The 18,017-nt window shown below is 36.7% G+C and overlaps 1 protein-coding gene across 1 annotated transcript in view; it reads right to left on the bottom strand.

The window, feature by feature from the left end:
* Positions 1–18,017, bottom strand: part of SEMA3D (semaphorin 3D) — a 185,615-nt gene that overhangs the window by 12,581 nt on the left and 155,017 nt on the right. Inside the window, exons 12-15 of the mRNA XM_084897339.1 lie at positions 10,397–10,619; positions 7,456–7,544; positions 5,610–5,651; positions 2,334–2,491 (exon numbers count right to left, since the gene is read on the bottom strand). Coding sequence (XP_084753465.1) covers positions 2,334–2,491; positions 5,610–5,651; positions 7,456–7,544; positions 10,397–10,619 — 512 coding nt within the window. The remainder of the gene's footprint in view (positions 1–2,333; positions 2,492–5,609; positions 5,652–7,455; positions 7,545–10,396; positions 10,620–18,017) is intronic.

The raw sequence follows: 18,017 nt of genomic DNA on the forward strand, positions 1-18,017 counted from the left end.
ACCCCCCCCATTCCCATCCCAAAACCCCTCCCCACGTATGCTCCCACCCCGTTGTCCATGGCCACTGGTTAGGGCTTATATACATGCACACAAGTGTTTTAGTTCATCTCTTCCCCTTACTCCCACCCTCCCCTACCTTCCCTTGAGGTTTGACAGTCTGATTGCTGCTTCTCTTTCTCTGGGTCTGTTTTTGTTCATCAGTTTATGTTGTTCATTATTTCCCTTAGATGTGTGTGATCATGTGATCCAAGAAATACCCTTGTAAGAACCAGAATTGAGACAGGCCATAATGGTTATGCTGAGAGGCAAATGAATCAGTATGTAGTGAGTTCCTTTCTGGGCCAATTTCAATGTCAAACAGTTCCTTATGTGTACATGTCAGCCATGGTATTTCAGATCTGGTTGGTGGACAAACGGTGGTGATGTAGGTCCGACCGTCTCTGGTTTGGTCCTGGGCATCCTTCAGTGACACACAGCTGCTATCATACCTACCCTCTTTTTAAGTCAGCCATGGGAAAGTATTAAGACACAAAGAACTTCAGTGGGTAGGAAAGTACACTTACATACAAAACACCTTATCATATGAAGATTCATAGATTTGATTAAGCAACAAGTTAAATACTATCACTTGAAATAGAAGTACAAGCTTGATATGGTGTGAATGGCAAGATGTTATTTGTATCTGCTGATATATACTTCATGTTTTCTGATAGTAGAGATGATGATGATAGTGATAATAAATAATGGTTTCTTGCATTATTATTACATTTTCTTTAACAGAAAATAGTGATTATTGTATGAAGAAAGAAAAAACTTGCTAAAGTTAAACAAGTGTTACATAATTACAATATAGCTTTGCTTTGGTATTTTATATTGCCACTTCAGCGATCACAGAAGTCACAGCAAACCTTTGGCAATATCTAGAGTATTCCTTAAGGGCAACGTTAACCCTGGGCAAGAGTCACCTATCGTACATCCTTTTGGCTCCCGTGAACGATGTGCTGGTAAGGGGGAACATCACAGCGGCATGTCTGCCAGTTACAGTGCAGTCTGGGGAAGGACCAGAAAACTTATGACAGTGGAAGGGACATAGGTCAAGAATGTTTTTAAATCTTGACTTCTTAAGCAATGGGGTCAATTCATCAAACTGAAGATTTATTACCAGCTAATGAGAATTCTTACGTTTTAGCTTGTAGAAAAGAAAAGTTCCCCAAATACTCACTGTACTGAGTATATTTTTGAACAAAATCTATAATAAAATGTTGGTGAATTTTTACTTTCAATGTTGTAATAATCCCCACTCACACTTAATTCAGAAATTCCAAGAATTATAAAATTATTCCTAATTTTAGTCAGTATCTGCTATTATACTATATCTTTAATCTGTGATCCCTGAAATTTGCATTTTGACAAATCAGTAAAATTTGAAAAGAAAAAGTGCATAGGCAGTAGTGGAACTAACATAGCTCTCCTGTTATCTTATTTTATTAATAAAACCTACATTTTTTTTTAGATACCATATACCGTATGCAATTCACTGATTTTTTTACCTAGAGGAAAATGTACTTTGACAATGTTTTAGAAAATAGTGCTACTACTATATTCCACATTAAAAAAATATATATCATGATATATTTAGCCAGCTTCAGTCATACTGATGGGCAGTCAGAGTATTGCCTTTAATTTTGCTGTTGAAAACAATGCTGAAATTAACATCTCTGAACATATAACTTTTACATGTGTGTGTAGCATAAACCCCTACCTGGGAATTACTGACTCAAAATAGCATTGCTTTTAAGACACATAAGCAATGAACTACAAATGGGAGGGCACATTTTGATGTTGAAGTATATCTGAGTGGCAGAAATTGGTCAAGTTAGAGTTAGTACTATAAAAGTAAAATTGTACCAAATCCTGGATATTCTAAGGATTGTATGCAACCCACACTTTTTCAAACATATATATCTACACATGATATGCAAAACAATGAGTACACACACATTTAGAAATAGAAGGGAAAGAGGGAGGAGGTAGAAATAGTAAAAGAATAGAGAGAAAAAAATATTTTAATTGTGTTTAACATCAATGAAGAAAATAACATAAACAAGTTATCAAAAAATTTTAAAATTCCACATTTCAGAATTTCACATTCTGTCTACGTCAAAATCTAGTGTTATGCTAATCTATAAAATAAAGAATTTTAATATTCCTACTGTAGACCATGTTTTCTATATAATATTTTCTCTTTCATCTAACCTATAAGACACGGTATCCATGTGAAATATTCATTGCATAGAGAGGAAGGCATCATATGAACTCCATGTGCATCTTACCTTTTTGAAGTGGGTGTATATCGAGAGCATGAAGTTCCATCCCAGGCACAGTAGGGGTCCCTGGCGAGACAACAGTCTGCACAAGCTTTCCCATAAGTGTCACATCTGTGCAGTGAGAGCTGAACCAATCCATCTCGGGAACCAATGTACAATTGTTGCTGCAAAAGTAGGCAAAACAAATGAATTAGCAGCATCTTTCCAACTAGCCTTAAGAATTTCCCTTTCTTGAATACCACATCACAGAACTAAATCTGTCTCCTAGGGTGTCCTGCCCATAATAAACACTTGTACAGACACATAACAAAGAGTAAGATAAGTCAATCACTCCTACTGCTGACAGGATGGTGATTTGAAGACCTTGATACTAAAATGGACAGCGTTCTATGGGGCTAGTAGAGTAACCTTGTCAGTAATTGAAGGAGGTTAAAAACCAGCTGCTAGACTGAGGAATTAAGATGTCAAATTCCTTCTCACTAGTTGAAAATATTCTTTGGTAGAGTATATCAAGCACACATACTATAGGCGATGCTGATGGTCTTCACCTGACACAGTTACTTGTGGAAGAGATGACTGAAAAGAGACTTAGGAAACTTTCCTGTGGTTTTAACTAACCTTTTCATTTGCTAAGGAAGTACATACTGATCCCTGAAGGAAAATGGGTTATAAGTGGGAGAAAAAGTATTTGGAATCACTACGAAGAAAATATTAAGGAGGCTTAAGGGATATCTTATCACAAATAAAAGGCTGCAGGATACCGAAAAACCAAGCAAATAGAGTTACATGTTGAGAAGAAGTTCTGAAAACAATGCATGGCGTCCTATATGTATTCACTTGAGTGTAGTGGGGGTGGGGAAGTGGGGGTGGGGGAGAGTTGGCACAAGTGAATGAGCCATAGTCTTGGCCTTCAAGAACTCAAAGCCAACTCAGGGGACCATGTGAAACTCTATGTGAAGAAAAATAATCTGACAAAATAGATATCAGCACAAATAGCATAGATGTACTCAACCTACAGAAATCGTTTACCTAGTAAACTGTCAATTGAGACTTCCTGGTGACTAAATACAAGGTACATTTTTTAGTATTTGTTTTACTTCAATTCTCCATAGTGTTTGACATTAAAGACTTGAAACCCTCTACTTTTTTCCCCCTGATTCTTCATCTTTACTTCTGCCTGACTCCTGTTTCCTTTAATGATTCTTTGCTTTGCTTAAATTGTTGGGTTTCTCTGTTTTCTGTTCTCATTGCTTTATCATTATTATACAAAGACTAGAGGTGTCTTGAAAACAAAAAATGTAGACACACTGATTTCCCTAAATCTACACTTTGGCAAGAGGCACCATCTTTAGCCACCCAAGATGCAAATCTGGGAGTTGTCTTTAATCATCTTTCTCTCTCCTTCGACCTGTCACCTTATCTTTTCCTTCTCTCATATAGAACTCTCTAATCCATTTCCTCTTCTCCCTCTTCACCGCCACTGTCTGTCTCAGTTCTTATCATTTCTTTCCTGGATTATTTGTAAGTGTCCTAATATTTCCACTGGCTTCAGCCTTGTTTTCCCACAACCCCCACCTCTAACCCAAAGGTCAATCAATCCATCTTAAGCACTATCATACCAGATTGGTCTTTCTTTCTCTCCCTCCTTTCTTTCTTTCTTTCTTTCTTTCTTTCTTTCTTTCTTTCTTTCTTTCTTTCTTTCTTTCTTTCTTTCTTTCTTTCTTTCTTTCTTTCTTTCTTTCTTCCTCCCCTTCCTCCCTCCCTCCCTCCCTCCCTCCCCTCCCTCCCTCCTTCCCTCCCTCCCTCCCCTCCCTCCCTCCTTCCCTCCCTCCCTCCTTCCCTCCTCCCCTCCCTCCCTCCCTCCCTCCCTCCCCTTCCTCCCTCCCTCCCTCCCTCCCTCCCTTCCTTCCTTCCTTCCTTCCTTCTTCTTTCCTTCCTTCTTACCTTTCTAAAAGGAAAATCTTATCACCACACCCTCCTGCTTAAGGATTTCATTGTCCTTAGATAAAACTGTTAAACTTTTTAGGACATACAAAAATGTACCTAATCTTGCTCTAGTCTTATTTTCCCAGCCTCATTTATAGTCCCTTGTCCCTGGAGCATAATTTGCTCTAATTGTACGGAAACTTCTTAGAATACACTATGATCTCTCACTCTTCACACCTTTTCAAACATTCTCCTCTTCTACTTGGCATATGCTTCCCCAGCCATCTCCCTTTATATTTATCTAGTTAACTGCAATACCCTTGCTGGCTCAGGTTATAAGTCTCTGTTTTTAGCTATCTTTCCCTGCTCCTCTGGCTTCTTTTTAGACCAGTTCCTCCCCCCACCCCACCCCACCACCCTGTCTCCCTGGTACATGCTTCCATTGTTCTCTGCATTGTCAGCAGATCCTTTGGCTCCCACTTTACCATGAGCTGCCAAAGACTACAGGCTTTACCATTCATGCATTTCTGTACCCTCCAAGGACAGCAGAAGGCTTTTAAGTACTAAATATTGGAGTGGATGAGCAAATTAATGAAAAATATTGAAGAACAAACCTATTTAGATCTTTTCCTAATAATCTCTCTACCATACTAGGCATACCCATGTAAGACAATTTTAGAAAAACTTTAATGTAGAACATATTATCATGTGGCTTTTTTAAATTTTAGGGGTACATTTAAAAATAGGAATGAAAGTCTTAATCTCTTGAATTTACTGGGACTTGGCATCTCATATGTGCGAACTGTGAAGTCATATTAAATAGTATTATTATTATTAGCTTCCACTTACTTCACACTTAAAATGTACCAGCTCTCAGTTCACAAGTGTGCATTTGACATCCTATTTATTAGGAGGTGGCTATTATTTTTCTAACTTTGCTGTTGAGGAAATTTATGGTGGAAGTCAGATATTAAATGATAGGCAGGAGGTTAACTGTAGGGTTATTTGCCACCAGAGTTCACAGTCTACCTCTTAGACTTCCTGATTAGAAACCATTTTTAATGATTAGGGCTGGTGTTCTACATGAATGACTTTATGGCCTTGACAGAAAGAGAGTTCAATTTTCAAGAGCCACAGGAAGGGGAGAATATGTTATTCAATGAGTGAAATTTGATTTCATTTATCCTAAGGCAAGACTGAAGCAATAGTCTTTAATCAGTTATAAAACAAACACATAATCTAAAGTTTTTTTTCCCTATTATTTATAATTTAGCTTTCAATTTCAATGAATTTTCTCTAAAAATAAACTTCAGTGCAATCATTCTGTTTCTTTGTGCTTAAAAATTAAGAAAATACCTGTTTCAAAGACAACTCCATGTTCAAGATGATTGATGAGTGCTGAAAAAGAAATCAAATATTAAATGATCATTAAGAATCTTTTATAGTAGCCAGTAAGTTGTTTTGTCTTGTACCAAAGGTCAGTGAAGTAAACTTCAAGACTCTGTTATATAGGGAAGGAAAGGATCTTAATGTTTGCTACTTCCTCCCAATGGGTAGTAATTCTACCTTCAATTTTTTCCCCAAAACAGTTATTTTAAAGCATTTTATTAAAGAATAATCACCTAACTGTATGAGAAACACTATATTGAAAATCATTCCCAGGTACCCAAAAGGTTTCTCCTTCTTCTGCTTATCTTAACTGCTTCCATGTTATTCAAACTAGTGCTGACAAGCACATCTCCATAATTATTTATTACCTTTTTCTGCTCTTACTTAGATCAGTAGTTGAAAAACTGTGTTCAAGTAGCAGAGTTCTGAAGAGTTATAGTGCTCCTTGTGGATGACCACATTCTTTACGGAACTCTGCAAAATGCTCATGCACATGATACCTTGATATACACTAGGGCCAGTTTTGTAGAAAAGATGGCTCTGTGCATGCAGTACAAAATCAGACACCTGAACACAAAAAGCTTCCAAACTAAAAAGGATGAAATGTTTTAAATATTTTCATCTATCTATTCACCTAAATTCATTTATTTCTCACCAGTCAATATTTACTAATTGAAATACAAGAGCAAATGTAAAAAGTTTACAAAAACATATGAATAAAAGACTTGAAAGCAAGAACGTCCTAGCCAATAACTTCTTATTATATATTTTATAAAACAGGTTCATTATTTAATCTTTATTATTGTTATTTAATTTTAACAGTGGAATCCAAACAGTTTTCTTGACCACTGACAGCCACTGAAGGAAACTTATTCTAATGTACCTAGTTATGTTTGGGGTTTTATTTTTGGCTTCTGGATTCACATTTATATTTGACATAGATTTTGTTTTTGGTAGATGCCAGATAGCAGGTCTTTTTTTTTTCTTGTTAACTCCTTGGCCACTATTATCTTCACAATGTAAACAGGATTCTCTAAAACCCAACATGTTATATAACTTGAGCCCCTCATAGTGGAAGGCTCTACTCTCTTTTAGGGCAAAAAATGTTTACATGGAAACAGTCTATTTCCATAAAATATTTCAACAAAAAATGTTATAAAAGGCTTAGCATGTTTTTAAAAGCTCTTTTAAGAAATGCAATCTTATTTCTAATGTTGCCTTCAGAAAATAATTCTATATTGAATTTCATTAAGAATCTACAAAGAATGCCACAACTCAAATTTACTGTGAAAAATCAAAGACGTTCCCAAAATCTGGAGAGCTATTATTTTAGGTATACTAACTCTTTTGGTGGGCAAGGGGAATTTAACATATGTGAAAACTAACTTTCATGCAACCCCCCCCCCTTTTTTTTTTTAATGTCCTTACGGAAAAGCAAGGGCACATGAGAATACTCTTCTAGTTCTCTCAAATCCAAATGAGGAAATTTTGAAAATAAAATTGATAAAATAGAAAAGCATCAGGATAGTAAAAAAAAAAAAAAAAAGGTATAGGCTTTCATCCACTGTGGCATTTTGTCTGGCCCTAGGCTCAGAGAATGCAGCAATGAGGGGCAACCCAGGAGTCCTGAATTCAGTGCTATTCTACAGGGGAAGGTGAATCCTATTCTTAACTGTTGTAAACATTTTTGCATAGCTTAAGGAGAAAGAAAAGAAGTTGTTGGCAAGCAATTCTCCTAGAAAAGTGATGATCACCCTATATCACAGCCCACTCAGTTTCATCTCTTTTCCCAAAACTCTGGATGGAGTCTTACCTTGAATACCTGCAACTCCTCCAGTACTACCTCTTCCATATTCCACTTCTCCTTTGAAATGCTAACAACTTTTAGGACCGTTCCAATGTCTGAAAAAAAAAATACATTACCCATTATCCTGCTATTTCTCCTTCAATGTTCAGTTGTAAGCATATTCCCAGCAACCTTCAGATAACAACCTAATTTTTCTTTAAATACCTCTTAAGAAATCAGATTAAATAAAGCATGCAAGAAATAAAGCTTAATGTATATGATTCTCCCTTCCCAAAACATTCTAGTTTTTATTTCATAAAACACATCTTTATAAAGAAAATATTTATTTTAAAAAAAACACATATGTTTAAAAGAGAAATTATTGATGTTATCTACATGGAGGAGACAGTAGCTCACTTATGTATTTTATACACATAAACATTATTGGTGGGCTAGAAATTAAAGTTTTGTTTAAAATTATTATAGTTTGCCAAAGCCTGTTTGGCTCAGTGGTAGAGCATCGGTCTGCAGACTGAAAGGTCCCAGGTTCAATTCCGGTCAAGGGCATGTACATTGGTTGCGGGCACATCCCCAGTAGGGGGTGTGCAAGAGGCAGCTGGTTGATGTTTCTCTCTCATGGACATTTCTAGCTCTTTATCCCTCTCCCTTCCTCTCTGTAATAAATCAATAAAAATATATTAAAAATATATAAAATTATTATAGTTTAAGACTATTAAAAGGTTAATACTATAAACCAAAAGCAACATTTTTGAAAAGATGCTTTAAGTAGGAATCTTATGTTGCAGTTCTGTAAGGGGACACACAATTACAGAAAGACAACCTAAAGAACATTTTAGAAGTAAATAGTCCCATTTGCAAATTAACTTACACAAAATACTTGCTTTTAAAGTTCTAAGCACCATGGTTAAAGGGTATTAACATGTATGGTAATAATCCTGTTTGTACAAATCAGTCTAGATTATTTTCTGTTTTTCAACAACTCCGGAATCTTTAAAAATATTAAATATAAAATTTCCAAATGTCATGATTGAAAATCTATCTTAGCATCCCAATAATGCAATCAGAAAAAGTTAGGTAGTACCACCTAGTGGCAGAGTGGCATTTATGGCACGGGAAAGTGCAAAACCTAGGAATGAGCTTTGGGTAGGCTGCAGAAACTAAGTGACAAACTCGTCAGAATTAGAGACACCTGATTATTTCAAGTTTTGATGTTTCAGTAACAATCTCTGTGGCATTGGGAACATCACTGTTTTCCTTGGCTTAAGGGTTACCACTGCAACACAATCCGGTTTAACTGGTTTCTGGAGAGCAATTGGAGTTTGCTACACACAGGATTCCTAGTAAATCCAACTTCTGTAGAACCAATAGGTTTTTAGGATAAAATTATTCTAAATTTTTTCTGTACTTCTATTTCTTACTCCACTAAAAAGTTCATTGCTTGGAAACCTATTCATTTCTATCATTATGCAATGCTTGATCCATTGTATTACATACTAAGATATAGTGCTTTTGTATTAATGATACATGTTTTATTTACTGCCATTAGAGTTCATATGACACTATTAGATAATATTTTTTTTGAAAAAATAGTTTATTGATTTTGTGTGTGTGTGTGCGTGTGTGTGTGTGTGTGTGTGTGAGAGAGAGAGAGAGAGAGAGAGAGAGAGAGAGAGAGAGAGAGAAAGAGAGAGAGAGAGAGAGGGCAACATTGAAGGGCTGCCTCCTACATGCCCCCTATTGGGGATGGAACCTGCAACCCTGGGCATGTGTCCTTGACTGGGAATCAAACCTACAACCAGCTGGTGCAGGGGACAATGCCCAACCAAGTGAGGCACACTGGCCAGGGTGTAATATTTTTATTTCTGAGACCTGCTAAATCAGCAATAGTTCTTTTTCTGGGGGGAAAAAAGGTATTTATTTTTCATTTTATAACTATTGAGTTGGCAGACAAAATAATAAATTAAAAAAAAAAACAGGTTCAATAATGAAAGTGATACATAATCCACAAAATTCAAGAATAAGAAAAAAATATCTTCAAGAAGTTTCTACTTAAAGAACTTTACAAAGCAATGCTTAAGTATTTTGAAAAGCAATCTTAAGTCACTGCTTTTCAAAACTGGGTGAAAGGATCCTTTGGGGCAGGGCTTATCAAGTATCTCATAGGGAAAGGCAAATGTGATGTGTGAAGATAGAGAAACACTGCTTTGTCCTAGTTGTTTAATTTTGGTCCACAGTCATTCAACAAATAGATATTGGGAACTTACTGGACAGCCGGCATATTGCAGTCCTAATATACAAACATATTTTAAAATTTCAAATAAATACTAAAGGAGGCTGAGGGACATTTAGGATTGTCAATTAAGAGCACGTGTTATGCAATTTTTTAAAATATATTTTTATAGATTTCAGAAAGGATGGGAAAGGGAGAGAGAGAAACATCAATGATGAGAAATAATCATTGAACAGCTGCCTCCTACACATCCCTACTAGGGTCAAGTCCACAACCTGGGTATATGCTCTTGACCAGAATCTAACCTTGGATCCTTCAGTTCACAGGCCTATGCTCTCTATCCACTGAACCAAATATGTTAGGGCATGTTATGCAATTTTAAGAAATACCAACTCCTGAGTGACCACCTGGAAAGAGATGCATCTCTCTTAGTCTACAGAATTCCCCAGCAAGGTGATCTCCAAACTTCCTAGGTACTTAAAACCCAAGAGAAGAACTAATGAGAAAAGAGGTAGGGGTGGGTGTGGAGAGAATAAAGTGGTAACTTTCCTATAAATAAAGATTGAGGCACTTGAACACAACAAAAACTACTGACTAGATATTAACTAATAAGTACTCTTTTTGGTTTTGATCAATAAATAGTTTTGAAGTTTATGTTTTATTTGTGCAATAATGAAAAATGCCTTGAAAGGAAAGCATAATCTTGTTCTAAGGTACCTGTTCCAAGAAACATTACATCATACTGGCCATCTTCTGCCACCACGTGATCCACCACAATCTGCGTCAGCCTGTAATCCACATTGATTCGCTTGAATGTTGGTCCTCCTGCAACTGGATATACTGACTTATACATCACAGGGTGCCGCTTGATGAAGCTGATGACGTCATCCGGAAAATCTCGGGTGGATTTGATCAGTGGGTCATAGGTTTTGCTTGGACACTGAAAAAAAAAGGGGTGGGGGGATATTATTCATGCACCTGAGACATTTCTACTTTATTCTAATACAAAAGCTTATCACTGAAAATATTAAAGGAATGGTGAATGGGATCAATGTAGAATCACTTGTACTGAGAAATAAATGCAGTTGACCTCATATATATCTAAATCCAATCTTCTCTCCCAAAAATATTATGAATTATACCTATTTACCTGTATTTTCTGAAGTTTCCACAGCAAGCTTTGTTCCTATAAAAATGTTTATTTCTTATAAAAATACATAAAATTTGAGTCAAATAATTTTTAAGAAAGTAATCAGCAAACATGGGAATTTGAAAGCCATTATTTTCCATTTATTTTAATTAATTTAAGATTTCATTTTTAAATTCACACCATATTTATAACTGGTGTGAAAATTAATACTGTGAACAACTCAACAGCTCTTCCCCTAAAGGATCTGTGGAACTTTCTCACTTCTGTCTAAAATTGCCTGAGTGCCTTTTAGTGTCCACCAGTTCAATAGTTAGCATATCCTGCCCCCTGGTGGAAAAGTGAAACATTCATACTCTCAGAAATTAAATGATTTTCTATCTTTATCCAAAGAACAGGAATAATTACTTTAAAATTACTTTTTAAGTACATATCTCCACTCCTGCTTTCTACATTTATTTTATGACTTCGGTATATTGTAACTTAGTAAGTTACTGCAGAATAATTCTGTTACCATATTTGAATTCTTACTGAACTAAGGCATTCTTTTAGAATGGCAAACTTTGGCTACTAGTACATGAGACAGGCATTGAGAAGAAAATGAGTGACCTTGAGCTTTTAAGAATGTGCTACATTTCCCATATTTTAGTTTTTTGACAAATTGAGAATAATTTCCACTGAACTGAACCATTTATATTAGGCATTAATTAGAATCCTGTCAAAAGCCCAAAATATATCAGACTTCTTAATCAAAGCATCAACAGGGCCATCCTCAGGGACTAAAGATACTGACATAGCTTTAAAGTCACAATATATGACCTTAGCCCAATGTTATACCAATGGCTCACTAAGTTAGAAAAATACCACAAAGTTGTACAAAAATAAACCTGTTGATGATTTTTTAAAATTAATTTGAAAATACCTTTATCTTACATACACACGCACAAACCCTTGTATAACTAGTCTCAATAAACTGATGTTTTCTTAATATCCATTTATGTGTCCCAGGTCCGCACCAAAGAGAATAGAAATACCCTAGAATATCAGTCATTTGGTTATTACTTAGCGTAGTCTTAACTGCAGGTTGGTCTAAAGATCTGAATGTGTGTCTGCAGTCACTGCTTCCAGCACTTAGCCTCCAGCCAGTGCACTGTCAACTCTGTAAAGGGAGGAACGCCATATTAAGTAGATTAAGCTGCAACTCAAAATGGATATGGAGCTCAAGTGATTCAAAGCTCTTGCCCAATTAGAGCCTGCCTGTTTGAGGCTCAGCTAAAGGCAATTTATAGCAGGCTTACAGCTTACAGTGCCTGCGATACAATCTGGTTGGTCTCCCATTAAAATCAAAGCAAAAGCAAAATTCTGCCTGCATATTTTTGAAACAGCCTTCCAAATTCGGGGGGTGGGGAGGGGATCTCTTTGGACTTTGCAGCTGTAGTTATGCAGTAGCCAACATTTCAAAAGAAACAATATGATGATATTGAAGCCATAGTTTTTGGTATCACATTTTCAAATAATTCAGGTTTTTAATATGAAAAGGTATAGATAGATGAAGATATGCACGTTTAGCGATGAAACAAATATGACATTTTTCCTCATTGCTCTCCACTGACAAAAAGGTCTTAGTGTAATAAAATCTAGAAAAAAGAAGGAAAGAAGGGAAACCTGGTTTCTATTGACCACTATAAAATGATCTTTGAAAATGCGTGTATTTTTTTTTTTTTTATGGCAGCTTTTCCTCGTGGCATGCGGCCAGTGTTTGTATAAGATCTTTTTCCTCCAGGTTGCTCCGTGCGATCTCACAGGTCCAGGTCCCCACTGTGCTTTTACAAATGAAAGTGATTTGGTAGAGTTGCTCCCTGAGGTTTAAGATAGTACAGTTTGAACCAAATACTGTTATTACAGTACGTTAAAAACCAGAGGAATTTTTCTTTTGATATCGTATAGCTGTGGAGCACAGGGATCTAAAAATAGCTTGACGCCCCAACCGGTTTGGCTCAGTGGATAGAGCCTCGGCCTGCAGACTCAAGGGTCCCAGGTTTGATTCCAGTCAAGGGCATCTACCTTGGTTGCAGGCACATTCCCAGTAGGGGGTGTGCAGGAGGCAGCTGATTGATGTTTCTCTCTCATCAGTGTTTCTAACTCTCTATGCCTCTCCCTTCCTCTCTGTACAAAATCAATGAAATATATTTTTAAAAAAATCAAAATAGCTTGACATGTCAAGCAAAGGATGCAGGTAAGAGCGAAATAGGAAAGAGAAACTCCATACAGAAAAAAGAGATCGTGTTGAAAAATGGTCCATCTCAAGCCAATGAGCATATTGAACTATTTTCCTTTTGAAAATCCTATAAAGTTTTTCTATTGCAGCTTTACATTCCGGGTATGAAAAATCAAGTGGATTTGTCTCTGTGTGTACATACTTTTAAATTCTACGCATTAACATGGTCCATCTGAATATACTGTAGAGGTCCATTTATTCCTGCCTCCAGCTTTCTATCACTGGCCTGACTTCCGCTAATTTAGCTCCTGTGACTGTACGAAATAAGTCAAGGAGCTTATCTGTGTAAAATGAAAAGGGCAATTTACCAAAGTTTAGAATGTCATTATCTTGCTGGAAATAATACCGCAAAAAGTGTAAAGTGAAAAAGAGACCCGCCTAGACAAACCGTGAGATGAAAGGGTAAACCCAACAGCCTCAGGCCATGGTTCAGGGCCTATCTCTCATGGCTGGCGGCCGCAGCTGGCTAGGTGTGATCATGTTATGCTTGGCAGGTCTGAGTGTTTGTAGAGGGCCTTTAGTAGTGCAGTGGGAAGCAATGGATAAGAGGAGAAAAATGGGTTTTATCCAATGAGGGAACTTTGCCCCTTGGCCAGGCACCAGACAGCTGTAACAAGTTTTCTCCCCCTAATGCTTCAGGCTATTCTCTGCAGGTTGCAGTTTCCTTTCAAACAAGTCAGAGGAATGACTATGTGAGGGAAGAATTGGCACAAGGAAAAAACTAAACCAGGCTTTCATTTTAGCAAACTGGGAGGAATAAATTGCAATGCAAGAAAAGAATCTAATTTTTATTTATAAAGGAAAAAAAAAACAAAAAAAAATGCAGATTTAATAAGGACCATCCTATTTCCAGAGTCAGTTTTTAACAGCTATCGATAGGAAAGACCCTATATTTAATATCAGAGACAGAAAGGCCAGGGGTACAAATACAGAGAGAAATATCTCTCCCCTCCCCCTCTGTCTCTTAAATATATTTTTATTGATTTAAGAGAGGAAGCGAGTGGGAGAGAGAGAAAAAAAAAATCAATGATGAGAGAAGATCATTGATCAGCTGCCACCTGCATACTCCATAATGGGGTTCATGCCTGCAACCCAAGCATGTGCCCTTGACCAGAATTGAACCAGGGACCCTCCAGTCCACAGGCCGATGCTCTATCCACTTAGCCAAACCAGCTAAAGGCTCTCTCTCTTTTTTAAGGTTCCCTTTCCTTTGCAGGGGTCTTCAAACTACGGCCCGCGGGCCACATGCAGCCCCCAGGGGAGTCTGATCCTGCCCGCCAGGTTTTTTGGGCAGTGAGCGCAGCCAAGGTGTTACAGTAGGAATTAGTAGTTCATATAGTCCCGCCCTCCAGCTCTCTGAGGGACCGTGATCTGGCCCCCACTTTAAAAAGTTTGAGGACCCCTGCAGTTAGAGGAATTGTGACACCAGAAAAAAGAAAACCTTTTTGAACACAGAGAGTAGTCTGGAGTCCTTCATTGTAAAAGTGCGTGTTGGCTCTATGAAAAAGAAAGTTAAAATCAATTCCCTCTCATCATTTCCAAGAAACACAGCCTATATACACAGCTAAGGGAAATGAAAATGATGTTTTGTCTTATATCCTCTTCAATGTAATCAGTGTTAAGAACTTGGAATCAGGGAGGCCCATATTCTAGTCCTGACTCTGCTTCTCCGTCCTAGAATCAAAAACCTAAGAGGAATAGAATTAAAGATATCCTCAGTAATTTAGAGAAATGATGACAAAGTAAATGTCATTAAGAGGAAGGCCATGCAGTGAACAAATTTTGAGAAGAAAATGAAACTGTGAAGGTTTATATGATAGAGAGGCATCTAGGAGCCAGTGATGTATAAAATGAGCCTTCTCTACAGTTCGCCAAATATTTTACATTAATTGGGAAAGTTTTACTTAAAACAAAACAAAGCAAAGCAAACTACAAAATGTTAGCTATATTCCTCAGGTGCATAAATGAAAAGGTAGCATGAGACACTATGAGAAAATTATTCCATATTTTTCAGTCCCTGTTGGTAAAATTATCATAGTCTACCACTCCACAAGTAGAAAGGAAGTTTAGGAAATTTCCTTTGGATTTTTTAAATTATGTATTTTTTTCTTTGGTCAGGGATGCTTATGTTTGCAAATTAACCTTCATACATCTCTTATCAAGAATATCATCAAGAAAACCCTTATTTAATGGGGCCAATCTAGGTTACAACTCAGATCTAATTTAGGGGATTAATGAAGGCTTAAAATTCTGATAATTGCTGAAACCAGTTTGGGTCAGTGGATAGAGCGTCGGCCTGTGGACTGAAAGGTCCCAGGTTTGATTCCGATCAGGGGGCATGTACCTTGGTTGCGGGCACATCCCCAGTAGGGGGTGTGCAGGAGGCGGCTGATCGATGTTTCTCTCTCATCGATGATTCTAACTATTCCTCTCTCTTCCTCTCTGTAAAAAAAAAAAAAATCAATAAAATATATATTTTTTAAAATTCTGAGAATCATCAGGTCTCTAAGAACATGCCATTGTGCAAAAGCCAAATATTTTAGGTGGGTCAGGAGAGAAAACAGAGCACCCGAAGAGTTTTGGAACTAGTGGATTCCATGGTCATGTCAACCCCAGCCATTTCCAGGGTAAGTGGGAATTCCTCAGCAATCATTCTAGTTCTACTGTAAGCAGCATTACTGATAGCCAGTCTGCTAGACAGATTGAGTTATCAACATTAGATATTACTCTGTGATGCAATCCCTTCAGGATTTGCTTTGTTGAAGCAAAAGTCATAAACCGTCTACAGTTAAGGCAAGGATGAATTGACATGTTCAAGTAAAAAAGAATGCCTTTCTGGAACATGTGGATATGCCAGCGCCCAGAGTTGGTCCATAGTAGCATATTTGGCATGATAAACTTTCCAGCGAACCTGGAATCAAATATTGTGATTTTTCAATGTCTTTTACAGTGTTAGAAAGCCTAATAGTGTGGTGGGAAATGGGACTATTACACACACCTACATTCACATCTTGAGTTTGGAAGACTTTAATCTCCTAGCAGAGAGACAATAACGGCCCTATTGTAAAGGGAGGAGAGTGTCTCTCTACCTTTGATTTTCTCTAGAGAAAAACCCGTGTGAAGAATTGTACTTCTTGCTTAGCGAAGATTTGAAATGTTACACAAAGGGAGGTATTTCATTATTTCAATTAGGTAGCAGCTGGGGGGGGAAAGGCACTTAAATTGTTTTTGCAGTGGGTCAGTTAAATTAAATAGCTAATTGATTATGTAAATATGAATATAAGAAGTATTTTTAATTTTTCTAGATATCTGAATTCCTAAAATAGATTTGGAGAGGGGAAATGTTTATATAGGGGCTGTTTGAGATTCAACCATTTTTACTCAAGTTTTTTACAGGACATTTTGATATCACTTTCTACTTTTCTTACTAAAAAGACCAAGTTTTTCTGGGTTTAAATTATTAGTGGGAAGAATAATGTGTTATCATTCACCAGTATACACAAATTAAAATCAATTAAATCAAGATGCATAATTAAAAGATAGTACTTATAGCTATCTCACTTTGCTCCCTACCAAAATGGGGCCTCAGATAGGAAATTCGTATGTGTTTAATCTTTAAAAATAAAGTTTAAAAGTTTAACAGTAAAAGTAATAAGTATTTGGGGGGAAATGAAATTTGTTATTTTTACAAAATTAGAGTTTTATATATTGTCAAAAACTGGCACAATAATTCATAAGCAGTGAAACATATATTTTCTTTAATATTTGAATTTCCAAAACAAGTACTTCCTACGTCTTGGCTATTGTGAATAGTGTGGTGAGGAATAAAGGAGTGCTGATCTCTCTTCAAGATCCTGATTTCAATTGTTTTGAATAAAAATACCCAGAAATGGATTGCTGGACTATATAACTTTATTCCTAAGTTTTTGAGGAATCTTCATACTGAATGTGGAAACAGCCTAAATGTCCACAGATATTTGACTAGATAAAACACACACAATGTGATAGATTTATACATATGCAGCCTTAAAAAGGAAGGAAGATCCTGCAATATATGACAGCAGAGATGAACTGGGACACTATGCTAACTTCAACAAGTAAGTCACAGAATGACAAATACCACATGATCCCACCCATACAAGTTATCTAAAGTAGTCAAACTCATGGAAGCAAAGAATAGAGTTATGATTCCTTTCCTCCCCCCAGGATTAGGGGAGGGAATAAATTGGAAACTTATTAATCAATGGGCATACAATTTCAGTTACATAAGATGAGTAAGTTATAGAGATCTACTGTACAACACTGTGCCTATAGATAACAATAATGTGTTGTGCACTTCAAAGTCTGTTAAGAAGGTAGATCTCACATTAAATGTTCTTACCACAACTACACAATTTTAAGTACTTTCCTCTCACTTTTTCAATAAGAGACTGGTTTAAGAATGGAAACTCACATTTAAGTAAACATCAAATACTTTGCATTTATGCATACATCCTAAAAATTCCTTATCAAAACAGAATAAAATTACAGAGTATATCTTTTGTAATAAATCAAATATTTTTTTTAAAAAAAATCTGCTTTAAAAATTTTTCTCCAAATAATGCATTAGCTAACATCCTGATATTTTTCTCATGATCTCAGTTTGATTTCCACATCTGACCTGTGCTATTCATTGTATGGCACATCATTCCATATTTCATGTCACTTGGAACCTCTCATTACCAAGACTCCCAGCACATTAATGCTTTACAAAGTCCATCAGAACAAAACACAGTTTGTTCAGTCATGCTATTTGGACACCAGAGGGCGGAAGAATCCCTTGAAGGGAAGGGATCCTGTAAATATATCCTGTACATCCGTACGTTTCCAGGCTTAGTAATGAACACTGTAGGGTACTGCTATCGCTGCAAGGC

The sequence above is a fragment of the Pipistrellus hanaki genome (assembly GCF_964339955.1).
Source record: "Pipistrellus hanaki genome assembly, chromosome: 10".
NCBI lineage: Eukaryota > Metazoa > Chordata > Mammalia > Chiroptera > Vespertilionidae > Pipistrellus > Pipistrellus hanaki.